We start from the raw sequence: 26,828 nt of genomic DNA, 5'->3' as shown, positions 1-26,828 counted from the left end.
GTGCAAGTGTGACACAAGAGTTTGAAGTTGACAGCTTAGAAATTAAAAACACACTACAGCCATAGATCACTTTCAAGTCAGTGGACTTAGCTTGCACACAATCATCAATATTGGTGACGTTTTAGTGTCACAAAGGCATTTTAATACTAAACTTCCATAGTCCGAAATGCTAACCATGTATGTGAAGATGCATGATACATATTTAGAGGGAAGAGAGGTTTGTAAGTCACATTTATTACCCAGGTGAATTGTAAAGAGTTTGCTGGTTAACAACTGGAACACAAAGGAAGAAGAGACAGAAATGTATTGTTTAAAAACTGTGTGCAAACCAGTAATATTTTTTTGGAAGATTTATTTTAAAAAACAGTTCTCTTTGAGACTGAAGATAATGTACAAAACTAAGAAAATGAGCTGTGAGCTCTGAGTTGAGTTGTATCAAGATGAAAATGAGAAGGATCAAGTGTAAGGCACAGAAGAAATAAATCATACAACAGTATAGTATAAGAGGACAACTACTGTAGCTACATGTATACATTTTTTTTTCTGTTTAAATGAATTCTTCACATTATCTAAAGTATTTTCTTGACACTCTTGGCACAAGTTAATCATAAAAATGAAAATGAGGTTTACTTTCTGCACATTATCTGCTGCAGAGGTGCCTATCCAACCTCCTCACACACAATAACAGTGCGCCATTAAGACAGGCTGTACATGACAGCACATTATCTTTGTTGGCGTTAGGAAGGGACGTTTTTTTTGTAACCAGTTAGTAAGCAGTGCTAATGAAGGCCAGCATTAAGCATCATCACTTAAACAACATCAAAGCGGATCTCCAAGACAAGAAAATGACTCCGCTGGTGATTCACCACAAACTCATCTCGAGATACACAGAATTAGGGGACAGAGAAAAAAAAAAAAAAGGAGAAGAAAACTGCCTTTACCCTGCATTAGTTTACCATTTCAACATGACAGTTCATGATTCCTTTTTTGTATTGTGAGTCACTGGGCTTGATACCCGAAAGCGGCTTATATGGCAACCAGGGTCACCATTTTTTAATTCCATATCACACCCCTCGTGAACGGGAGTGCAGTTCAACAAGTCATACTTACACAGTATGTATGTAAAATAGCATCACAGAAAAGACTTGTACCATGTGCAGCTGACAAAGCCTAATCGTTGATGGCTAACATGCGAGGAGGGCTCACATAGAAATAAAGAGCTGTACACAATGGGCCTCATGCAGGAGGCTATATAACAAATGTCCTCTTTTTTTTGTAACCACGATTTGTTCTCATTTTGTACGTACCTTCTGACTTCTAAGGCCCACCAATGTTTTCTTAATTTAGCTCTTTTCTATATGTCGATGTTTCAGTCTACAAATTGTTGTTAAAGGCAAGGAAACACAAGTTTCGAATTTGAGGAACGTAAATAAAAGCATGAATATCATAGAATCAAATTTATATTAAAATATGTTTAACAGTATTTGTATAATGACGGTATTATTAAATGTGTGGGCTTAAGAAATACTATTAGTCCACTGATCCTAATTAAGACTATAAAAACTCTCGAATGATTAAAAAAAAAAAAAAAGATAAAATAAAATTAAATATTATAAAATCGTTCAGCTTCTAAATGGCTCCATTACTGCTCTCAGATGCCTTGGCCCTCTGCTGACAATGCTTTTACAGCATCACCAATGTTTTACCATTTTTTGGTTTTTGGTTTTCCTGAAATTCCAGAACTGACGCTCTGAAAAATCAAGTTTACTTTGTTTAAGTTTATTTAACAGTACATTGATTTCACTACTGCTGAAGTTATTCTTCTTAGAGACCTTTTTTGGTGTCATCCCTCGACTTCTTGGGTATATGCCAGGGTATTTGCATTGTGCTTGTATACTGTTTTGGGAGAGGAAACAGTCAGCCACTTGGGTAAGAGCAGATTTGGATGGTTAAGAAAGTTTGGTGCTTCTGGAGTCGACTTTTCGTAGAAAATTAAGACAAAATGTAAAAGTAATTTAAGAGAATGTTTCTGCATGAGGCCCACTGTCTATCTTCACGTTGTAATGAGCTGGTCAGAACCTCTTTTGCTTCATCAAAAAGGTGAGTATCTGTGCTGTATTTCCAGTAAACCCGAGGCTCCCAAATCAGGAGAGATGACATTAATTGGAAAAAAACATGTTTTCATAGACTTTCCAGCATGAATAAGCAAACAATTGTGTGCTTATCAGTCATTTTTGTGCAGATTTTTTCTCGTAAAAGTAAAAACATCCTAAAACAGGCACATTCTTTACTTTTGGTTTTAGATAGTAGCATTTCTGAAGTCCTGATTCACCTGTAATATTTCACCAGTTTCAACTGTTCTACAGTGCTACAGTAGATAACTGTAAATGAAAGTTGCAAAACTACAGTATGCAACTAAGATTGTATGGAATGTCACATAAACCTTTTACAGTGTTGTACAGTACTAAGACCGCAACCTCAGTTTTTGAGCATCAAAAAAAGAAACACATGTATTGAAATTAAATCAGAGTACATAAATCATTTTGGTTGGTGTACACGACACGTCGATCATCAAAATGACTACAAAGGCAAGATACAATTAGACAGCATTCCTGATGTAACAATAAAATCTTTCAGGCAGTCTGCGATAATACTTTTTACGCAAAGGATAGAATATGTAACAGAAACAACTTACGATAAACTGAAGATTTAACTGACGTGTTCATATATCTGGAGTTACTCCAAGCCCCTGCTGAGCTGGAAGCCCAGTGTCAAAATACATCTTTCAAGGCATGCTTTACTCAAACACACACACACTCAACAGGACATTCACAAACACATATGCTGACCATCACACACACACACACACACACACACACACACACACACACACACAAACACACACTCACACACAACCTCTGCCTGTTGCTGAATTCAAAGTGACAGCAGCAGCAGCAGTTTCCTTCCATTCTTCCATCCAGAGTCCAGTTATCCCCCCGCAGAGAAACGCCGCTCTCCTCCAGCGCAGGCCTCCCTATGTGGGGAAGCAGATGCCGCAGCACTCCATACAGATTTCCAGGCAATCTGAGGACTCACAGCAGGCATCCATGATGCCACAATCCATATCACAGGGGCAGTTGCAATCGTCGCCCAGGTCGTCGGTGCAGCAGCAGCAGCAGCACGCCTCTGATGTGCATGCGCCGCACGAGGCCTGGGTCACCACCATGTTGCAGAGTGTCAGGAACTCGCAGAACAGGCAGGCCAAGATGCAGTGGACGCAGCAGTCTGGGTTGGCATCAAAACGGCCACGGTGAGGGGTTGTACACATATGAGTAAAATAAATCACAGTGAACAAAAACAGACACAAATATTCAAAATACAAAGATGTATCTGTAATAAATTAAAATGGTAATACTCTGAATTCACCTCAAATTAGTGCCCGTTAATGAAAGCAGCGCAGAGCAGAGTGGGTGAATGAGGACTTGCATGCACAGCAGGCTGACAGGTGGAACAGAGTAGATATTCGGCAAAAGGGTGAGGGCTAACTAGGCAGGAGGGAGGGCTGAAGGAAATAAGAGAAATTCAAAGAAATGGATTCCTCTCCTGCAGTTTTGATTAACGGACTGTTAAATAATTGTGGCATTATCATGCAAACTGCTCAGCTGATCACACAAAGATGATTAGCAAAGTCCAAGAGTCTCTCCCAGTAAATAGGTGGATTAATGCCAGCAATGCGCACACCTCTGATTAACATTTAACCTCCTCACAGACCGTCCTTAAATAGCTGGCGGCAACTTTCAGCTTGTTGTTACACACCGATAAAGAGTTCCCCTTTAAATTACCAATATACCCATTAACCATCACAAATCTGTTTCTGAATGGCTGAATTAGTTTCATTAAAATGCTACTGTGTTGAACAGGTAATGAAAAAGAACAAATTAATGTTTTATTTCCACTGACGCAGTGTATCAGTGCAGGATGCAGAGTTTTCTTTCAGACTTTTTTAACTCGGATGAAACATAAGCTTTAATTTCTCAACATAGTTATGTACAGTAATGTGATCAAATCCAACACCTTAATTTACTTTTTTTAATTAACCTGATCTTAAGTTATCAGCCACACTATAAAAGCTAAAGTTGCTTTTTTCCAAATAGTTAAATTTGGAATAAAACTTTGACAAAATGCAAAGTAGTAAAGAATAAAGTGAAAAAAAATCTAAAGTGGTTTCCACACTGATCAAATACAGAACAAAGATTATTTCTGCATGGCCCGTAGATAGACTGCTGCACAAATATGTGATGTACACTATTTATCTTCCACACCAGAATTTCCTTAGTCTGATCTAAGTCACTAAATCATACTAAATATCACTTGGTAAGTGTGCCTGGCATACACTCCTTGCAGCTGTCTTCCCTTTTGAACCAAGGCCAGTAGAGTGCCACTGCTTTGGAGTGTTAAAAAGACATGATGTGGATGGATGCAGAAAAATAGCATTACAAACAGGCCACATTTGCATAACTTTCATCAGCCCATCTTGAGCTGTCAGAAGGGGCTGTTACTGATTGGGTTAGAGGGAGAGCGAAAGGAAGAGAGTGTGGAAGACGGCATGGGAAGGCAAGCTGAGGACCGCTGGATGCTCATGTTTGATTAATCAAAGTAGAGGGGATTTTTTTTTTTTTTACCCTATTTTTTGCAGTGCTCAGGGCTGCAGAGCTGACCAGAAGCACTAGCTGACTGTGATACAAACAAGATAGAGAAGGGAACATGAAACGAGCAAGCGTGCGTACGTGTGTGTGTGTGTGTGTGTGTGTGTCTGTAAGGGTGCCTGAAGTTTGAATGCATCTTATTATCCTTATCTGAGGCCATAACACTGGCAGTGATGGAAGATGCATGAGAATAAATTCACTTCTGAACATCTGGTGGACATGCAGTAAATTGCTGTTGGGCAGGTTGTGGATTTGTTTCATACGAGCATAACCAAACTCATACTGCACTCTGTACTGGTGCTATCTGAGTGCTACAAAATGCCACTGAGAAGAATAAACGTTGCCTGGCCAAACTCCATGCACAAAACCTCAGAGTTCAGCCTAACAAACTTTGAAAGACCCAGAGGGTATAGCCATGCAAGCTTTCAGAATGTAACAGTAGGCTGTGAATAGGGTATAAACACAGTACACAGGCATTAAGCAGCGGCCGGCCATCTCAGCTATTCACTTGGATGTATAATTCAACACCAGCGATTAGTCTGGATCTTAGAGAAGCCAGTAAGGAGGAGGGGAGCGAGAGGGGGGGTCGTATACTGTACACAAGAGAGCTGGACGCAAGGCACATCTCCATGAAAACAGAGAGAGACAGACAGAAAGGCAGACAGAGACACTGAGTGAAACCAACCAACAGACAGACAGAACAGCACACACTGACACCGCTCCTGTTTAATGTCAGTGAGCGGCGATGAAGCTCAGAGTTTGCAGAGGCCAAAAAACAGCGTCCGGCGCCTCTGAGGAAATAGTTTGAGACATCTGGAAAGCTAACATCAAAAAAAAGGGAGCGGCATGACACAAAACAAGCTGGATGGGCCTCAGAGCGGCAAGCTGTGCAAAACATTCAAACTCACAAAGAGGGAGAGCGAGGGCAAGATGGCTAGACAGACAAAGATGAAGAGAGAGAGATTGATCAGACAAAGCCTTGGTGGCCATGGAAATGCACAGAAGAAGGCACACATGGGTAAAGAGGGCAGCGGATGTGGGCTGGATAGTGAAGGTCCAGCACATGCACTTTAAAGCAGGCCTGTTTATAATGCATGACGGAGGGAAAAGTCAAAGCTAACACACACAAACACATGGTGGTTTATAGCTTAGGCAAAGACTATGCTCGCGGCCTTGGCCCTAAATCTCCAAATGAGCCTAAAGCAGCTTGGAGACCTTAACTGATTACACACAATTAACAAAAACACAAACTGGATGACAAGAGTGGAGACGACCCACCCTGCTGAACAAAAGCAGTGTGGATAAATGACTCCTCAGAAGCCTCGGTGTTATCACAGATTGGCTGCGGTGCCAACGGCATGTGCCAAGAAACACAGGGAGCGGGAGAATCCCCAGAGCTAGCTCCTGCTAGCTTACGCCTGTTATTTCCTGTGTTCAGGGGGCTGTTTAGGAGGCTAATTTCACAGGCAAACAGATTATGTTAATCCGTGTAAACATTCAAACACCACAGCTTGGCTGTTTTCCGGGGGGAAATAAATAGTTGAAAGCGAACATATTGATTCTGAGAGCTCTCGCGTCTGCAAATAAGCAACACAAAAACCATAATGAGACAGACTTGTTGAGCTGCTGTTGTTTCATTGATTTATATATATATATATATATATATATATATATATATATATATATATATATATTTATGCACCCTCTCCTCTCTTCTTTACCAATTAAGATGTTGAAAACATGACATGTCTGGAATATCTCTGGTGCATGCATCCCACCTTTCCATGTGAAATGTTGTGCATGTGTGCGTGCGCCTTCATGTTTTGATCCCCTGCAACTCAATCTGATGCATATTTCAAGTCAAGCATCATCAAATAAAGATCTGACTGCCCACTTTTCTCCTTCATTTAAACTTATATCTCAACCTGACCATTGTGAATCTTTTAATAACACATCACATCACATCTTATTTTCCATCTTCACCTTGGAGTAAAAGCCCACATAAAAAGACAAAACAGCAAAGGCCTTGAGTTCGATGAATGAAACATGCCTTAACCCCTCATATTGTCCATGCAGCACAACACCAAGAGAACACATGCATGTCCACAAACACACACACACACACACAGCCACAGAGTACAATAGCAGGAGAAGGGATGCAACGTTAATGAGGGTCAGGGTGGTGCTGACGGGATGTAGGGAGAGCCAGAAAGGGCCCAGAGAGGTGTGAGGGGCCGTGAGGGGCCCGAAGAAGGCTGGTCACGACTTTTAATAGGCACCCCGTGCTCTCAGGCCTCGTTAGACGGTCACACCTATCTCCCCAATGGAAAAGGGCCAGCCGACCGGCTTCATTACTGGACTCACCTCCGCCTTGCACCTGACAAAGTGACGGCTTCCCCGCATGGCAAACGGACTCTCTGACTTGTTGTTAAAGAAAATAAAAGGCACAGGAGTGGGATAAGATGTCATTTGCTTGACGGGAGTGATAAATATGAGAGGTCATGCACTCCCATCATTAAAAGGTGAGAGAAGGTAAGAATTTATTATCAATATCTAAGAGGGTATTATTCCAGGAGAGCCTCGCAAGAATAGCCCCTCTAACAGAGAAATCACTTTGATGGTGATGGCTTGATAGCCTATCATTCCACTGTGCAGCTGCAGATTAGGGATGACTTGATCGGGTGTTTTTGCCAGACATGACATTTATATTTTTCTACATAATACAGTTGCAAAGCACAGACCAATTCATTATATAAGACCAAGAATTGCTTGTTGCATTTCTGTCTTTAAAATATTTATAAATTAAACTATCTATATCAGGGGTGTAACAGTTCACAAAATTAAGGGTTTGGTTCGCTAGGATACAATGGTGTCACAGTTTTCAATACAGCTAAAAGTAGAAATGCCAAAGAAATTTCCTTGATTTTAAAATTGTTTTTAATTTTTATTTCATGTTATTTTAATTCATTTATTTATTAAAGATAACATCATAAAGTATGAACTTTTTTGACTTTGAAAAATGATGTAGCTATACCCGAGTGACCAGTCTTTTAGGGTGTTTTTGTTTTTACCAGCATATAAAACAAAAACATCTCCTGATAAAAACAAAAATGTAGTAGTTTAAATGTATGAAAACCTTTTTTTTTGTACGAATTATGAAGTACAGTCTAGCTGAAATGGGCTCCTTACAGTTCGGGTAAAGCAAAATCAGTGATTTCTATCTTAACCTATTATACGTGTTAGAAAACACTTGTTAAAAACTGTGTAGTACTGAATTGTGGAGTTAGACCGTTGAACTGTTTTTCACTGTTCTGTGTTCAGGATTTTTTGGGTAGGCCTTAAAACCTACTAGATTACACACTGGAGCCATCTTTAACATAACCCCTTCCCTCCTATATAAATACTTTGTTACTACTGACATCAGAGAACATGTATCAGTGTCAGTTCTTTTGCCCACTGTGTGTGAGCAAGTTCGCTACATCCAACAAGCTTTCTTTACTCTTTCACTCTAATAAATAGATGAATAAACATCTCTAGTCAGTGCCATAATCATATAAAAAAAATCTGTCATTAAAATACCTTTTAGTCTTACCGGCCAAATGTGCTACCCGTGCTACCCAGTTACTGCTAACATTAGCGGCTGTTTGCAGCTGAACGAGAGGCTATAGCCACGCAGCGGATCTCCTTCTCTGTTTCAGTGGGTGTGTGCAACCACAGGCTGTGTGTGCTGTTGGCATAGCTGCCAACAAGAGTCTGTAACCGTGGAGCGGCCTGTGCTTTGGCTCGGAGAGCGTGTATGTTACTGTGCTATTGAGTTAGCTGCTTGCTAAGGAGATTCTGTAGCTTTGCAGAGGCTTGTTGTTTGGCTTGGTGTCTACCGTTGTACCACTTCCTTGCTATCACCCACATAATTCACAGTGAAACTGAATTGGCTCCAACTGCCAGACATGTCAGTAGGATCTTCTATCTCTGGTCTGGTAATGGCGTTACTAACCATATTGCAACGAGCTAGCTTAATGTAGCGCGCCTCCCAGAGATACATAAAGATATATGTAACAAACAGTCGGGTGTTTTTCAATGCTGATGTATCAGGAGCACAATTTGTTACAATAAACTTGATCTGCCTTTTTATACACAACACAAAACATTTTAAAAATAAAAAAATATACCAAGTTGCGTCAATATTTGAGACATCCCTATGTCTGACGAGTGAATTCATGAACAGAATATATGAGCACAAGATAGGATGCAGAAAAAGATGAATGCAAGCACACAAGCGTTAGAACAGTTAGTATCATTGTGTCTGTGTGTTGGTCTGTGCTCTCTTTCCCTCGCTGTCATCATACCTTGTGTGTGGATACTCACCCTCTGGTAAAGGAGGCTTCTGTGACCCCGTTGAACTGCCTTTGCTGCGTCGGCTGCTGTCACTGTTGACTGACAAGCTGGACCTCAATTTCCTTTGCACCCTCTCAGACACAGGCGTGGACGGATGCTTCCTGGGCTGCTCCGTCGTCACGGTCGCGGCTGCTCTTGTGCCAGAGCCTGACCCACCCGTGGCGCCCATGCTGATGTTGGCACCACAGGAGCATGTGCGCGTGGCCCCGGCCCCGCTGATGCCAGGGTGGATGCCGTTGCCGTTGCTCAGCGCAGGCGTGCCAGTGCTGTTGTGGCGAAAGCCATTTTGGTCCTTGCCAGCTTCTCCCTCGGCAGGCTCCGAGGGCACTGGCTGAGACTGGGGTTGAGCTGGAGGGAGACACGAGAAGAAAAAGAATTCATTTACACTCATGTTTAGTAAAGAGTTGAGTCTGTAGTTTCAGCTGAATAAATTAAATCCATATTTCAGGACAGTTAAGTGGTTATTGCATTGATTCAGCTGAAACACCTGCAAGCTCAGTGTCATATTACAAGTCATTAAAATGAAACTGAATATAGAAACAAAACAGAGGGTGTGCTTATTTATTCAAATGTACGTTTTTGATATAAATGTAAAATACAAGAGCATCAAAAGTAAGTGGTTTACTTTAACAACTTTTTTGTAGCGTCTACTTTTATGGAAGACAAAGAGTTGTAGATTCCTCCTACCCTTCTGGGGGTAAACGCGTGATAACCCTGTAACTTTATTTTAACTGGAGAACTTGCACTCTCTGCACTTCATACCTTTTACTCACATATAAAGTCGCTGTAGCTTGTGATGTTCTGTTCTTACGAGCCGAACACAGTAATGGAGACACACCACTCTCAGCTAAATAATTCTCAGCAAATCTTGCCAGCGTTTCCTAACATGATCATATCGATCACACGGCAAACATTTCAACCCAGAATGACAGAAAGAAGCGGAGAGATATAGGAAACCTTATATGTGACAGGTTCACAAAAGCCACCGCTGTAGGCAGACACAGACATTTGCAGGAGCAGTACCCAGGTGAGTTAAGACAGTGTACGAGGAAGAGAGATTAATGCGGAAAAAAGAGAAAGCGAGCCTGTGATAGTGTGCATATACAAAATAGCTGCTGTCTGCAACAGTAATGATCTCCTTTCCTCTGAAAGCTCAGAGATAGCCTTTCTAAGTGTGTGTGTGACAGCAACAGAAAGTCAGGAGACAGCGACCTGTCTGATAAGAAAGAAGGCTGAGGATGTGAGCGAGCAAAGGAGGTGGCATTTTACTGAGAGGAACACCTGCACATTCAGCTCTACTGGGAGTTACTCCTACATTACCTTCCCTCCACATCAGAGCCACTGTGCATGTGCACGCGCCACCAGTGCATGGTTAACTTGAGATTTTGTGAATTATTCATCCCTTTTTAAATCTGTCTGTGTGAACCATACTTATTCATTTTCCCTATTCTATACTTTCTGTATATACACTGAATATATGGTATCTTCACCACCAAATTCTGCCTTATTTAACAGCTGAAGAAAACCTCTGCAGCTTTGTTTAAGTGTTTTGCAGCTGTCCAAAAATCAAATTTTCCAAAGTGGATGCAAACTGAATGTGAACTTAACATGATGCTGGAAATTTCTTTCCATCTCTATTTTCTTTCTGTCAGCTCACCAACAAGTGCAATTACAGTTAACAAGAGAGAGAGAGAGAGAGTGTGGGAATCGGGGCCTTGCGCATTTTAACAACACATCACCCTGGGAGAGGCCGGACGTGAATGTGGATGTAAAACAAAGCAATTAAATACACGCACTGGGTTTTTGCCTTCTCCTCATTCAGGCTTCTGCATGCTGCCTCGATAAACAAATATAGACTTTAGGGATCAGGATTCCATGCAATTTGAATTAGACAACTGGGTAGCACACGATAGAATTCATTATGCAGTGATTTAAGCCCAGGTTGATGGATTTTTCTTCTCCAAAAGACAAAAGCCTTGCAGCCCGCCCATGACAATGTGTGGAGAGACTAAAGCTTGCTAACAAGGAGACTCAGAGTAGGCTACATCTGTTGTTGTTCTTAGGTTTTACCTCTGACAGCTGCAACTTGCCACGTTTTCACCCGTTCTTTTAATAGATGCACCTTGAGTTTTTCTTATCAGTCTTTTTCTTTAATGCGCCCACACCATAGTTTCTACATATCAACAAAGTGGGCCTTTGGTTGGCCAAGGATGATTCGTGCCTTACCAAGATGACATTTCAATTCAAATTGATCCCTGAAACTGTTAAAGTAGTATCACATTATAGAAATCCGGTTGTGCAACTGTTACTTCAAGGTGCACAGAACAGTAGTGCTGTAGTCAGCTGACGTACTGTTATAATAAACAAAAATCACAAACCAAAAGTTAGCTATTCACCTAGCTATGACCTATTTCAAGAAACAAAGTTACTTAGATTTATTCTTAAAATTTGTCTTAATGCTACAGTTGTTGATTTAAAGTAACCTTTTGTCATATTTGCTGAAACTGTCACTATATCCTTACAATAGTACTTATAGTAGTAGCTGCTTGGGCCAGTGGGCAGTGCTTGTTTTACTGCTCTACTGCAGATGGATCACACTTTCTCAAATTACAGCTAAACAGTACAGTAAAATATGTCTCTGAAAACATTTGTGGCAAGAGATAGGCAATGCTTAATTCATATTTCATTAGTGCTGCCTAGTGTGACAGTTTGACCACAGCTCACGAGCAGTGATTGACAGCTGAGTTAAAGACTCTTCAACTTTGACTGGTTGTTTTCCATCAGCCGCTGTTGATTCTTGTAATTGCTATCAGAAGCACTATTAGGAGGAAGCGGAAAAGATTTATTTTAATATATAATCTGTATCATGTACTTCTCCCAGGATAAAGTGAAAGTTCCAAGCTTTAATTCCACTTCCACAGGTTGGAGTACAATTGCCAATCTTCTAATCACGCTGCTAGTGTTTTCTCATCCCTTTAGATGTAGCCACATATTTTTAGAGCTGCCCCCATGAAAGGAAAGGATTCAAATCAACAGTCGGAGACCCCTCAGTGAACTGTGATTCTTTAAGTCCAACAGTTGGGTCTTTTTTTGTCACTCAGTGTGCAGTGTGCTTGTAGACACGTTTTGGTCCCCAGATTTAGCTTCACGCTTACACCCTGCTCTCTGGTACAGACAGCTGCAGACCAAGACCCAGGGTGAATAAGACAGAGGCAGCTGCCTGGAGAAAAAGAGGCTTCAAGATTAACGTTATCTTCTGCCTTCTGCTTAGAAGTGGTAAATTTACACCTCACAGTAACTAAATACGACACAGTCTCTAGATTTTGTTTAATGCTTGGTGTCAGATTTTTTTTTTTTGCACATTTCCGATCAATTCGTAGCATAGTTAGCACGCATTAGCTCAGGGGGCTGACTTGTTTACTACCCGTTCAAACTCTCTAAGGAAAAAAGGAACAAATATTAAGGTATTCATATTGAACAGCCAAATCCGATTTGACTGACATAATTCTGAGTCGGGTACAGCCCTACATATTTTCATATGTAAACACAAAAAGCACTGGCTCGATGGAACTCAAAGGGGAAATCTGTCTTTATAACTAATGATTAAGTTGTCCAAACTCATTTGCAAAGACCTTACACATACACACAAACATGTCACACAACCCACAGCTAACACTGCACAGTAGTAATAATTCACCTGCTTCTTGAGTATTGTCAAGTCAATACAACACAGCAAAGCTAGAGGATGACAGTTCTTAAATCAATCACCCGTAGTATATTGCATAATAACACAGTCATTTTCCCCATCTGGGTTAAACGAACTAGCCGCACAAGCTCACACACACATAAACACACGTTCATGCACAAAAAGGCCAAAGTAGACTGGGAGGCATAATTACCTTTCCTTTTGAGGAAGTCAAGCTTTCAATTTACCAAAGTATAAATAGTTATTAAGAAACCACCACGTAAAACCCAGAGTACATAAGCGGCGACTCAGGTTTCTGACACACTGCAGAGCCCAAAAAAGTGGTTCAAGTCTGCAGAGAAGTGTGCTTCAGTGGCAGGTTCCTGGATAGTCTTTACACAGTGGCATACTTTATTTTTATCCTGACGAACACAGTGACTGAGACGAATGGACACAATGGAGTAATATTCATAATCATTGATCATGATAATGATGATACTGTCAAAGATGGCAATGACAGACTTGTACAGTCACCGTGAGACAAATGAAGACGTAATGAGAGAAAGCAGAAACACAGTAAGTCCTATTGGAATCCTGCTATGCTGGCATCAAAAACTTCCACAGTACCTGCAGTGGAGTGAAAGAAAAATACGTAGCATGTTTCCAAGAGCAACTGGGTGTTCAGTGTGTACTGTAAAACTGTAAAGATTCATGAAAAAGCCTACTCTGAAGAGCCATTGTGCATGTTTGCATTGTATTCATCAATCCAAATTAATCAGGCTGTGAACTTTTGTGTGCACACAACTTGTATGAGCTGTAACTATGGGTTTACACAACTTTATACATCATAATTTCAAGATAATATACTGCAGTAATGACGTTTTTGAACATAAAGTTTAATTCCACATCCGAGAATTCAGCTTGTGAATGCAAATATGAGCTGTGCCTGTTAATAAATCCTGACAGAGCAACAGAGACGCACTGCTACACTGCAGGAAACACAAACTGCATCAAAATTTGATATGAACAACCCCCAGCAAGTTTTTAAAAAAAATCATACGTACAGTTGCCACAAGCTTGTAGAGATGGGCAGGTGTCCTAAGATAACTGAACACACACAACCTGACAGGTTGCATTAAAACGCCATGTTCTGGAGGAACAAGTGGACACACACATGCACACACACACGCTTCAAATTGGATTTGTAACCGCCCTATTTCTAGCACATCAACAACTGTTGAGAGTGTACATTTGTAGTTGAATAAAACATGGTATTCCCCTACACACGCTGTCACACACATCACAGGGGAAACTAGGGGGTGAGTGGTTCTTGACTGTCTAAGCAGCATCCCAATTTGGTCCCAGCTACTAGTAGCTGACAGCCTCAAATATCCAGGGAGCATTTTTAAAAGGCCAGTGTTTGATGGATTCATGAAGAACACACAAATATAATTGCCATTTGTCACTGAGTCTTCAGTGGCTGCGCCACACAGGGACCGAGCACCGGAGTGCCTGGAGAGCGCTGGAGCTGCGCCAGAGCTGCGCGCTCTGTATGTAAAACTGAGTATATAAACACCTCCGTTTTTGTCACAGAAAATAGGTCCTACAGGAGGGAGCTGGAAATTGCACCCAAAAGACAGAAGAAAGACAACGAGGAGTACATATATATGCAGTATATATGTCACAAGCCTACTAGATCTCACACCCATACACACACACACACACACACACACACACACAGAGGTAGACCTACCAGGAAGAAATATGCATGCATGCACGTCAGCTAAAACAGAGCTGTATAAACAAGAATTCTAAAATAGTCAAGAACATGAAAATATAACACAGAGGTCAAACAGGGCAGTATGGAGATTCTCATTTGCACACTGCTTTGTCGGGAGTCGCAGGTAAGGCAGGCGTGAACAACCGCACAAGCTCTGTGTTTCTAAAGCTCAGTCCTTTTTAATATTAATGCCCCTGAGACAGAGAGAAAGAGGGAGAAGAGAGACGAAAGGTGTTTGCCTAGGCTTATTAGAATGCCCATCATAGTGAGCATACAGTTATTCAAATGTCAGCCAAATAAACAGCACAATCCAGATCTTGTATTTATCTCCTAATAGCCGTTATTACACAACGCTACGAGTTTGTGAGTTAACACTGAATGGAATATGAGAGCCAAAGTGGCACCTTTATTTTTAGTTGTGAGTCCCAAACAGCAACGGGCAGTTAGCTCTGAAATGCTAATTCCACTAACACGGCCACAGTGTTTTGTTTATCTTTTTGTGCCTCGTATTAGAAAAACATGTATATTTTCTGCTCGGCTGGCCATGTACCTGCATGATTGAAATGCTAATTTGTAAATGTGCAATGACCTAGCCAGACTCCTCTTACCACCGCCACCACCACCACCCCCCTCCTCTCTCTGCCAAAACAGCCCGAGGTATCATCTCTCCTCCTAACAAACAGCAGCGTGTGGAACAGCCCCTGCCTTTCAATCCAAAGGGATATATTTTCTCATTAGAAATTATACATCTTCCCTGTCCATATTTATAGACGCAAAACCAGGGGAATTATACTGCAGAGAGAGAGTGAGAGGGACACAGAGAGAGAGAGAGAGGAAAATAGTACAATGAATGTTATTACAAAGGGCTCTGATTGAAATTTTCCTTGGGCATATCAAAGCCTCGTTTACCGTTTGACCTTCCAAACTCCGGGACAAGGACTTTCTTTATTGTCTAGAAGGACGCACTGGAAGGAACAGACAAGCGGCTCCAGGATCATCATTCAAGTGTCTCGCCACAACAAAACCCACTAACTGTGATTAGCATCAATATAATGCAGATATCAGCAGAGTGAGAGGAGAACAAATTGGTGATGTCAACTGGCAACCAAAAAGAAGCTTTTGATTAGAAAATTAGACTCCCATAGTGTAAAGATGTGGGTGCCATGCAAACTCTGTGGTCTTGTCTTGAGGTGTTTACATAAATTGGATGGCGACCTGACACAGGCTAACAGAAATGTCACTTGTTCCAACAGATATGAAAAAAAATGTGACTCTGGACATCAAACAGCAATCCTGGCCCTGTCAGTTTATACACATGCACACAATGTTTTGTATTTATCCAAGATAAAATGATGGTGATGGCGGCGGCACGGATGATGATGACCGCTGAGGATTGCTAAATTACCTGCTCTGATATTGGATCCTCATCAGCAAAAGTGACAAGCTCGGTATGTGTGTGTGGGAGTGTTATGGCAACCTGCAACAGAACTCTATTAGCTGTCTTCACCTGTCAAGGCTGATCATATTGTGTAGCATCTCATTTAAGCAGGAAACATCACTTTTTTTTTTTTTTTTTGGTCTGTTTTTCCATCCCATTCCGGGCCAATCAGTCAATATTGCTCAGCTCGTTTTCAGCGGTGACACACTTATTTTCCCACCCTGTTTTAATTCTCGTTGACAGCCATTCAAATTTGGCTCCTCCAACCTGCTGAAGAGGAAGTGACATGCGAAGACAGAGCTTAATATTATTTCCAAACCCCACCACCACCACCGCTACTGCCTTCACCCAACAAAGAGAGAAGCAGGGCGTCAGGGATTTACTAATTTCAAATTTTGCTGCTGATTGAGTGGAAAAAAATAACCCCCTCGGACCTTGTTCTGCTTAATTACATTTTACAGTAGCAAAGGCAACTTGAAAGACAAGAGCTTGATGTGACGACATGAACCTCTCAGCATACTCGGTGCATGAGGCTGGCTAAGGTGTGTGTGTGTGCGCGCGTGCGTGGAAGAAAGGGGGAGATGGTGGTGGGGGAGAAGGGGGTCATCAATTATCCTTTGATTTCAAAACGGAACATTTTCCCAGATTAATATGTCTGACTGCTATCTAAATCATTGAAAGTCCCAATGAGGTGCCATTTTCTCTTACATGAATCATGTTGAGGGGAAGTCATTCACACTCAGCCCACCTCCCCGCACCCCCAAGCTCCGACCACAGAAGTCTCCAGTCTCTCCACTGTTGTGTGGAATTTGGCATGGTGCTAATTTGAGTGGTACTAATGTAGCAGAACGCAAGACATCAAGGAGCGTTCAAAGCCTTACAACCTGGCTGCTGTGAGAGACACTAAATGGTACCTTATTCTCGTCCTCTCCTCATTTCTGAGATGAATTTGTACGAGCCTGTTTCTGCATTAAGCTTTGTCAAACGCCTTTTATTCCCCCTCATCTGTTTCTTACCATCCGAGAGGGGAGAAGGAGTGTAGTAGAAAGTCAGCCCAACGCGCGAGTGCAGTATCTTTAAAAAGCTGCACATCCTGCACGGATTTAGGCTTTACACGGCTAGCTACCACAATTTCTAGAAAGATCAATTATGACGTGACTCAGAGCAGGCCTGAGGGAGCTGCCAGGCTCCATACTCCAAAAACGTGCTCCACCCTCTCCTCGCTGATGACTCAAAACAAAAACGGAGCAACAGAGCGGCGGTGAACGGGAGGGGAAGGAGAGGGAGGGAAGGAGGGGAACTGGGGTATTTTCAGTTTCAGTTACATCGATGACTCAAATATTCCACCAGCTTCAAAATCTCCTTGCTGAAGTAGAAGTTCCACAGGAAACTCGCTTGTTTGAAATTCAACGGCAGGCGCGCAGACATGCACATGCGTACTTGTACACATATACACGAAGGCATACACATGTAGAACAGCAGACATACAGACAGCCGCACACACCAAATAAATACAGAGTGCATCTGCGGCAGATCCACCAGCACAGACTCCACTATTGGAGTCAGAGATGAGCATCTGGCGGTAGCGCTACCACTCCCTAAAAGCCAAAATACAACTGAGGTCTGTCTCCGGGTCAGAGAGGGGATAGGCAGTCTATCAAAATACCCCCACACCTAGTTCCTTTATTTGCTCAGTATCAATCTCAGCATTAACCCTCTGCTAATGGGACAGCTGTGGGTCAGCGCCTCGCATCTTCAGGATGCCAATCAAGGCCTTAAGCTGAGAGATCAGCCTTTGGGACAGAGGTGCTCGTCTGCCTCTGAGTGGCTTTTTAAACACGGAGACGCCCATATCGATTTTAGCTCTAGCCTGAAAGAGAGGGGGGGGGGGGGTGGGTGGGAGGGGGGGGTGTATTGCACTAGCCAGGGTCTGTTTCGGCCGCGGCTGTCTGTGTGTCTGGACGGGAGCCATCCCCTGGTCCCCGGTCACCCTCCACTGATCAGGGGGCCTGACAGAATGACCTAGCAGAGAGGCACTGAACCTGCAAACACGAAGGGGGCAAGGAGCTGGAAGCTCGAGGGGGTCGGGGCTGGCGGGGGCAACATCAGCAGAGATCTCAGTAATAGAAAAGGGTTTTAACCTTAATGTTGGAGCCAAAACCCTGTTAGAGGCCAAGTAATCCCCCCTGCGCTGCTCTCATTTGAACTGGCTGATTTTTTTTTTTTTTCTCTTTCCCTCTCTGTGAGCGGCTTGTGAAAAGGCACTGAGACTGTCTTGTGTGGCACTGGTTAAGGAGGTGGTAAACATGAGTCAAGCAGCCCACCTGCCTCCCCTGTGCTAAACAGACAGGTAGTGTGGGTAACATAAGATAGAAAAGATAAAGGAGACTGGGTTTATTTCATCTGTCTATGTATAGTGTATGCAGGCCTGTCAGGATAACTACTTTTGTTGGACGATACATTGTTCCAGAAATAATTGCAATAAACAATATTACTGTAATTTTGAGACAATTTTATACCACTGATATAATAATCCTAATACTATATTAATAATATAATAATAATCTGACATAGGTATTTGAATTTAAAAAAAATACTTATCAATTTTTTTAAAAAGTCATTTACACTTGTTAATACATACAAGAAAGTATATTTAAAATTAAAGTACCTTTCCAGGGGCCCAAAATTACTTAAAGACTTAATAGAAATTTGGCTGACAAAAACAAAACAAAGTGATGCCTCTTGTGACTAACAGACAAGCTTAGCGAACCTGTCAGAAAGCTGCAGTTACCTCCATCATCCAGTGAGTATGCTGCAGTCAGCTAGCGGGAATGGACAGGCTGGGAGCCAGATGGTTTGCTGGTGGATTTACGGAGTGGAGGATGAGGTTGTTGGAAGGTAAAGTTACGAATGACAGACTTCCTGGCTTGTTCCCAGAGGCTGGCAAGCCATCAACTCTCAGGACTCTGCCTCTTTCACCCAAAAAGTGCAGCGGCTGGCTACCGGTAAGCTACACTGCATCACCTTTTAAGTGCTGTTTTACTTTTCTTTGGATTGCAAGTTTGCATGGGTGGAGAATTGCTGCATCAAAGTCTTGCCAAATGGTTGGGGAAACTAAAACCCATGCCCGTTAACACAAATAGCTAATCAGCCAAACGCATGGCAGCAACTCAATGCATTTAGGCATGTAGACATGGTCAAGGTGACCTGCTGAAGTTCATGCACCATGTCACAAAGCTCAAATCATCTCAAACTGGTTTCCCGAACATGATAATGAGTTCAATGTACTCCAATGGCCTCCACAGTCGCCAGATCTCAATCAAAAAGAGCACCTTTGGGATGTGGTGGAATGGGAGATTCACATCATGAATGTGCAGTCGACAAATCTGCAGCAACTATGTGATAGAAGTCAATATGGACCAAAATCTCTGAGGAATATTTCCAGCACGTTGTTGAATCTATGCCACCAAGAATTAAGGCAATTCTGAAGGCAAAAAGGGGTCCAAAGCTAGATTTAGCTTAGCTTCAACTAACCCACAACATAGAACCCAGTCAAAAATTGCACAGCCTTCACTAACTACAATGTGAAAACTGCTGCATCCATGTAAAAATATCCATGCATTTCATAAAGCTAATACTTTGGATCCAAGACTTTTCTTTTACAAACTTTGCTTGGGTAGTTCGAATGGCTTTCATTCAAGTAAAAGATCTGAGTATTTCTTCCACACAAGACCCAGTTAGACACAAAGGTCAATTGGTGTGAAACCCGACTTGGAAAGATTACTATTAATATTCAGATTCTCTGCAATAAAGAAAAAAAAATACACTCTTCCTCCACAATCAAAAACTATATATGTTGCCTTGTATCTAACATAAGCACTTTAAAGACTGCTGTCCATGGATTGAGGTATGCATATCTAATCATTTGGCTCAAGTATTTTGAATATCTTCAAAAAAAAATTAACAGTGAATAGGCTCGGGCACTTCGGGTAAAATATGCTAATTAACACACTTGAAATTTCCCATATGAAATCTATCTGCACCAAGACAATGAGAAAATAATTACAACAGAGGTAGAATTACAATGGCCATTTTAATCAACCCCTACACTAGCATTTCACCCTATTTATACAGTTTTTGATTCCATGACCCACTGGTAAGTAATCACTTGAAAATTACGGTTCCGTTTATAATAGGTCTGCGCTTTAGACACATTATTTCTGCAGAGACAGGGCTCTGAGGATTACAATAAAGATATGAATCTTGCATAACAACAATCACCATGCACTTCCTATGGCTGGAAAAAAAAACACTCCGAGAGAAAACTGGCATGAGGTTAAAAAGTCTTTAAAGTACTTAAGTAACTTTGGAATATACATGAGGCAAAGTGTGACAGTCTGAGAATGTTGATTCAACACTTGGGCAGCAAAAAATATTTCAGCACTGATGATGAAAATGACGACTAAGAGGCACTTGCCCTTTGTTTTATCTTAGTCTTACTCTGCCAACCATCTAGTATCGTAACGCTTTATAGTTTTGTATATAAATCTTAATTGTTGCACTGTCAAGGAATCTTTTCTTGCAGGAAAGGTGCAAGTATGAGACGCTCCCAAGTTAAACAATCCCTTTTACGGCATTTATTAGGGGTCACAAATTCACTTCCAAAAGGTCAATTCTGCGCACAGGTAATAACCTTGAAGGTGTGCTACTAAAGAGTCCAATCAGGGATTCACACAAAGGCCAGACTAATATCTTTCTTTTTTTAAAAAGACAGTCATGTTATTTGACCTTCCTTTCTCACTACAGACTTTTCCTGAGATAAAAAAAACAGACCTGTTCTTCGGAAGCTAGTAAGGTCATCTTTATCAACCACAGAAGCATTTAAAAAAAAGTATTTGACAATCCTGTGAATAATGTGACGATTAAACTCCTAAAACTGGTGCTGGGTGGTAGCAATTTATTCTGAGGCAGGGGCTGCAGAGCTGAGGCCCTGTTTGCAGGAGATATCAGCTGCTTGAAAACCCAGAACGGTCTCTTGAGGAATGTCTGTCTCCCCCACAAGATTCTCCCTCCCTCCCCCAGAATGGCGGAGCCACAGAGGAACCGTTCACTGACAACGGCCTAACAGGAAGGGCAGAATTGTACTTTTTTTTTGTCTAACAAGCCGCAGTGGTTAGCAATCCCAGGAACCACTACACTTCAACATCTTTTTAACCATGCGAATTTATGATTCTCTGTTCATAATGATCATTTCAGCTTTGTAGGTCACACTCGATGATTAATTGTGTGGCGTTTAATGTACTCTCCTGCAAATGCATGCTGTGCTTCGTGAAGAACAGTTTCAAAACTAACATGGAGCCGCTGCCATGTTTACTTTACTGTGTTAAGGGGACCCGCTGGTTAAAAAGACAACTTGTCAAAACACTGTTATCATAACCGAAATAGGATATGTGCTGTTATTACAACATTACAATAGGCTTCCTTTTGTTGTGAAAAGTCACCTTCCACATACTGTACACAAGCTTTTAATCGGACAGCAGGGGGGAAAAAACAGAGAGCGCCAGGATGTAGGCGGGCAGATGATTTCTTATTGATTTCCTGTTTCTGCAGGGAAGAGAGCTCTCAATTACCCCTGTCAGCAAGTGAGCTGATTGGTCACCTCAACAAACAAAACTAGAGTAAGACTATGACACAAGTAGGTTAGCTTGAGCCCCCCCTGGATGTAAGAATTTCCAGCTTTAATTTAACCACAAATAGACATGGGTACATAAAACTTTCACAAAGATTATCATAGCGCAAGATTGGGGGTTTTGTCTGTATTTGACATGACTATTTATGTTCTTGTAACTCTCTCAAAAGAGAAGTAGTGTCTTTCTCCCTCTAAAATTCCCTTACCAGTCAGTCTGAGTGTGTGCATGTGTGTGTGTGCATTAGAGAAAGAGAGAGTATGTGTGGATGTTCGAGGGGGACGACATCAATTACAACGCAAAACTGTTGTCACAGGGGCTTATCTGCTGAGATGAAAGAAAAGCATGCCTCCCTCCAGAAGTGCAATACTCCACACACCTGCCAAGCTAGAAAGACCTCTTGACAGAAAATCTTTTTTTTTGCAACTGAATCTCTTTTCCTCGCTGATTCAGTAAACAAGCCACCGGCAAGTCATTAAGCTTGATACCAAGAAAAGGCAGGAAAAGGCGCCCTGGAAAAGTTAACAACCTAGAAACAAAAGAACTGTTGTGTCAAACGCAAACACAATCCTTATTATAGCTAGGCACTTACATGGATGGAAGCAATCAGCTGCTATTAGCCTTTGCTGACATGTCTCACTCTTCTTAAGAACAATAAAACACAGACACACACACAAAGCTTTTAGCCGCTTTCCTTTTGTGACCTGCAATCCGTAGCTCAGTATCAAGTCATTTTCCCGAGCAAGAGTGCATCTAGACTTAATTAGACCTGCTAGTAACTCGGGCAGTTCAATGCCAAATAATTGTTTTGTAAAACCTCCACGTGTCGGGACATTTGCATAAAACAATGTGATTATGTCAGAGTTAAAACACAGGTTTCCAAAGTTTCAAAATCAGATTAGAAGAAGCAGAAAAAAGCTAACAATCTATGTTATTGGTATGGTAGATTACTGGTAGGAACAACATAGCCCTGCAATGTTGTCTTAGCGTGAAAGCTGAATGGCACTGTAGATGAGGTTCAACAGAAAAATGCCTCCAGCAGCTGGCACAGCTCCTCCCCAATAGGTAAATGTTTGGTACAGGGGGAAAAAACATTGTGGCTAAGATGCAATCAGTGCGTTAAAACAGTCAAAGCCAGAACCACAAACAGGATTTCCCCACTTCCAAAACACTGGGCTGTGGGTTGGAAGGAGAAGCAAAAAATGGAGAAACCAGCCAAGTCTTGGTTATTACGGCAGAATGAGAGCGCACGCATGCTACCACTCACATGCCAAGAGACCTCGGTGCTATCTTGATATTTTAATTGGAAACACTGAAGCTAATATTTTAGTTGGCCAGCTGACCCTGCCTCGTGCATGTACACTGTGCAACTGTCATAACAACTACTTTTCTTGACAGTTGGAGCACGTTCATAAAAAAAAAAAAAAAAAAAGAAGGAGGCTGAAATTCGAAGTATTTAAATATTAAATAAAACATTGCTAAACACCCACTGCCGTTTAGCTCAACCTTTTGGATGTGCAAAAGCAAAATATGTTAATAATTTTCACTCTCCCAATTAAATGGCTCATTGTTGTTTATCATTAAAAAATAACACCAAGATATCCTGCTGTCCGCCCACAGCTTTCCCAGGTCGTTAAAACTTACTTCTTACAGGCTCGCAATAATTAGGCTTCTCCTCGGTCACGTGACTTTGTCCTTTAGCAGCTGGTTTCCTGGGAGACGAGGTTTTTCCTGACGATTCACTGTCACAAGCATCTAGGGTCAAAAGCATTTAATGTTACAGAAGAAGGTGGAAGAAGGGAAACCTGTTGCACATAAAGTTAAGCAGCAAAATATTATGCAGCGTAGTGAGGAACAGAGAGGGCTTCAGTTGTTTAATTTAATGTTATCCTATTACGAGCTCAACTGTTTTAAATTAACGTGCATTACAGCCATTCCTGCTGAAACAGATGTACACTTTTACTGCAGGGTCAGCCACAGTGGACAAAATATCAGGGACAGCTGGATGAGCCAGAGGTGCGGAGGCCGCTCGGCCTACTTTTGCCAGAAAAAACACAGGCCGCTGGCAAATGATTGCACAACATGGTGGGGCGGTTCAGGTGAAGGCCTTGCCAGAGCTCTGGATCTCATTTTCTCTCCTTCTGTTCCCGGGTGTGCTCTACCTGCCAAGTTTCTTTTTACTGCCATAAAGGCTGCATTCATCTAAATTGGAAAAAGTATGCGGGCAACGACTCCAAGCCTGATAGCTGTGCAAAAACACGAGAGACAGTTTCACTCATCTCTCTAAGCCGCGTCTTTTGGCCTCTTGACTTCAAGACACGCTGACGCTCTGCTCACTGCACACTGCTGCTTTGTTCAGTAAATAAACCTTCCACAATGACTTTATTCACTGGTATGGTGCCAGATGCCTGCTCACAGCCCAGTTTTTCTCATAGCTTGCAAGTTCTTTCAAGAACATACTGTCTCTTGAGCCGCTTTTGCAGCGATTCTAAAGAAAAAAAGGTGAAGAATGATTCAGCAAAAACCTAGCAATGTCGCTTGCTGAAGCTTGATGCGTTTGTTCCGATGCTACAACACTCTCTGTTTGTAAGCAGTGATGGATGGGAGAGTGGAACGGATGGGCGCAGGCCGGCAGCCCTAGATAGATATGGCACATATCTCAGCTTGGAGCTGATGTATGGCAGCGGCAGTTGCGTTAGCAGCAGTACTGTGTGATGCATCGCAGTATTTAGTGATCACAGTTAGAAATAAATTGGTCTATTCTCAGTACATCCACAGTCCCCTGAGAGGGGAAATCCAGTCTTAACTGCGAGCGCCTTTGAAGGTCCAGCGAAAATCCATTCGCAATCCAGCAGCCCCAGTGATTGCTTACTTTGTCCTACTTTGCTATTTTTTGACAGTGCCATAATGATGCTTGGTATAAATAGGATGGTTAACGGTTCATTGCTTGTTTGAAGAAAAATGAAAAGGGGGTGTGGGGGTAAGCTTATTTTACATGTGATAATCTTAGGGGCAACTAGAAAGTTAATTAAAAACTATAATTGGCTGTGGTTGCTGTTAATAGTCACCAGGGCGTTTCTTCAGACTTTATAGAGGAAAAAAGCAAAAACATTATCAAGGCTTAACACTGGAGCACAGATACTGATGTATACTTAAAAAAAAAAAATCACATGAATATAATTTAAAAAGACAAGGCTGATATTGTCCCACGCAGACTGAGAAATGCTGATATGCACTGATAATCTCTTAATGCTGTCGCTGACTTATTTTCTATATGTGGTTTTTCCCTTGTTTTCTCCCATGTTTGGCCGTACAAGCGACGTGAGTTCTTGACAGGATATGTCACTGATATTTATAGCTCGGCCTTATTGCTCGTACACTGGCAGCAAGGAGAGAAAAAGCAATCCATAAATATTCACACAGAGAACTTAATGTACACATGAGCTGTGAATCATATATTAGTTATTCCTAAATGTTCTGAAGCCACAGAGCGCTCAAACAGACTGATTTTTGGCTTGTGGACCACAAGAATTTGGGTGACAGGCCTGAGGAGAGCAGAGCTATGCTGTAAGGAGTGAACCAGAGCAGAGCCTGACATATTTACACTTTGGGAGGTTTCTTCTCACTTTCCTGCCATTTTATGACATATTAGTTAAATTAAATCTTGTTGAAGGACCTCTGGAGCCTTTTTGTGACACCCGAAGAGCTCCAGACCTCACTTTGGACACCTCAGTTTTACTTTTACACCCCCATGCTGGTGATTTCTGGCCTGTCCTGAGTGCCCTTACCTTGCGAGGCTGGCAGCAGGGGACTTGTCTCTTGCTGAGGACCCTTCCCTGGCCCTGCAGGCCCATCCGGAGGAAGGACAGTCTCCTTGGACATGAGACAGTCGTCTTTTTGGGACACACACACGGCAGAAGCAGAAGTTCCTCCCTTCCCTCAGCCCTCAGCGCTGTGAAAACCAATGTCTCATCATTAGCTCAGGCTTTGAAGACACAAAGCAACACCGTGTCATTACTCAACTTCACAGAGTCGTCTGCTTATTCACACACCGACAAAGTGACGTCGAGCTGCAGTAAAACTTAGTGGAAATTTCCCCTTCTCTCCCTTTTTTACATAAACTTTCTGAAAGTCTGCAGCCCATTCGTTCACACACTCCCTTTTCTATCTCAAAAAGCGACGGACGCTAGCTAAGTGTTTATAGCTAAAGCGGACATGTTGTTTATAAAGCATAACTTACCTTTCAAACATGACAACTCCCTCGCTTCAAAGCTGACTTATTCCCATCCTTCCTTCCTCCGACTCTGTCCCCGAGACGCTGGGAAGAAAAGACGAAAGTGGGTGAAAGAGTAGCGTCCAAAAACTTTTTTTCAGTAACTTTAGGAGCCAGTGTGTCCCGGTCCAACTTTGTCCAGATGTTGTTGACGGTCAATAAAAGTCCTGGCGACGCTGTCGACGCTCAGTGGCGGTAGTTTGCTGCGGATAGTTGCGACTCAAACATTTTCATCATATCCGGATTCCTGCAGTACAGCCAGTGAAGCCTCTCTGCGCTTCCCTTGGCGGCAGAGAAGTGAACAAAGCCCTCCCTGAACATGTGTGCCCCCCTTCAAAAGTTGGAAAAAGCAAAATATAGTGGAACTTTTTCCATGTATGTATATTGAAATATGTGCTGAATAAATAAATAAAAAGTTTCTGCCAAAATATCATATTTAGTTGAACCTACTTTGGAGCTAAAATCTCAGATAGCCTACAGGTGTAATTAAAAAAAAAAAACTACTCAAACTTGCCCAGAAGTTGCCCTGTTGTCATGACGATTAATTAACAACTATCACGTGACTTAGGTATGAAATCATGTGATAACAGCTGCCATTCATGTTGAACTCTGTTTTGAGATTTTCCTTTGTTTACTTTGTTCAAGCTCCTATTTGCAAAGTCAAGAGCAGGCCAACACCTTAAGGCTCAAAGCTTGAAAAACAAAGTTGACCTACATTATGAATATTTAAAAGTTGTCTGGATTTGTTTTATTCAGTTGCATTAAATGTTTTTGAATACTATGAAATACAGAGCAAGTTAGTGACATCAAATACAGTCATCAATACTGATCATTCAAATTGCAACTGAGTGAGAATGTATGCTT

The 26,828-nt window shown here is 41.9% G+C and overlaps 1 protein-coding gene across 2 annotated transcripts; it reads right to left on the bottom strand.

Moving 5' to 3' along the window:
• Positions 1-214: 214 nt before the first annotated feature.
• Positions 215-26,238, bottom strand: mdfic (MyoD family inhibitor domain containing). Of its 2 annotated transcripts, none has more exons than XM_033615239.2 (5): positions 25,932-26,232; positions 25,480-25,643; positions 23,336-23,446; positions 9,072-9,449; positions 215-3,285 (listed from the first exon to the last, which is right to left on the bottom strand). In XM_033615239.2, exons 2-5 carry the CDS (start codon positions 25,571-25,573, stop codon positions 3,035-3,037), a joined length of 834 nt encoding a protein of 277 aa, XP_033471130.1. In that variant the 5' UTR covers positions 25,574-25,643; positions 25,932-26,232; the 3' UTR covers positions 215-3,034. The 2 variants fall into 2 exon arrangements, with proteins under 2 accessions (XP_033471130.1, XP_078021306.1); XM_078165180.1 differs by lacking the exon at positions 215-3,285 and adding an exon at positions 6,424-7,127 and having other exon boundaries at positions 25,932-26,238.
• Positions 26,239-26,828: the final 590 nt, after the last annotated feature.

The sequence above is a fragment of the Epinephelus lanceolatus genome, chromosome 23, assembly GCF_041903045.1.
Source record: "Epinephelus lanceolatus isolate andai-2023 chromosome 23, ASM4190304v1, whole genome shotgun sequence".
NCBI lineage: Eukaryota > Metazoa > Chordata > Actinopteri > Perciformes > Serranidae > Epinephelus > Epinephelus lanceolatus.
This window is presented reverse-complemented; position numbering and strand designations above follow the sequence as displayed.

Coding starts and splice junctions, on each gene's coding strand:
- mdfic (XM_078165180.1), bottom strand. CDS start 25,573: ATGTCCAAGGAGACTGTCCTTCCTCCGGATGGGCCTGCAGGGCCAGGG. Junction 23,447..25,479: donor CCTGCTGCCAGCCTCGCAAG/GTAAGGGCACTC, acceptor TTTTGACCCTAG/ATGCTTGTGACAGTGAATCG. Junction 9,450..23,335: donor TTATTGCGAGCCTGTAAGAA/GTAAGTTTTAAC, acceptor GTCTCCCTCCAG/CTCAACCCCAGTCTCAGCCA.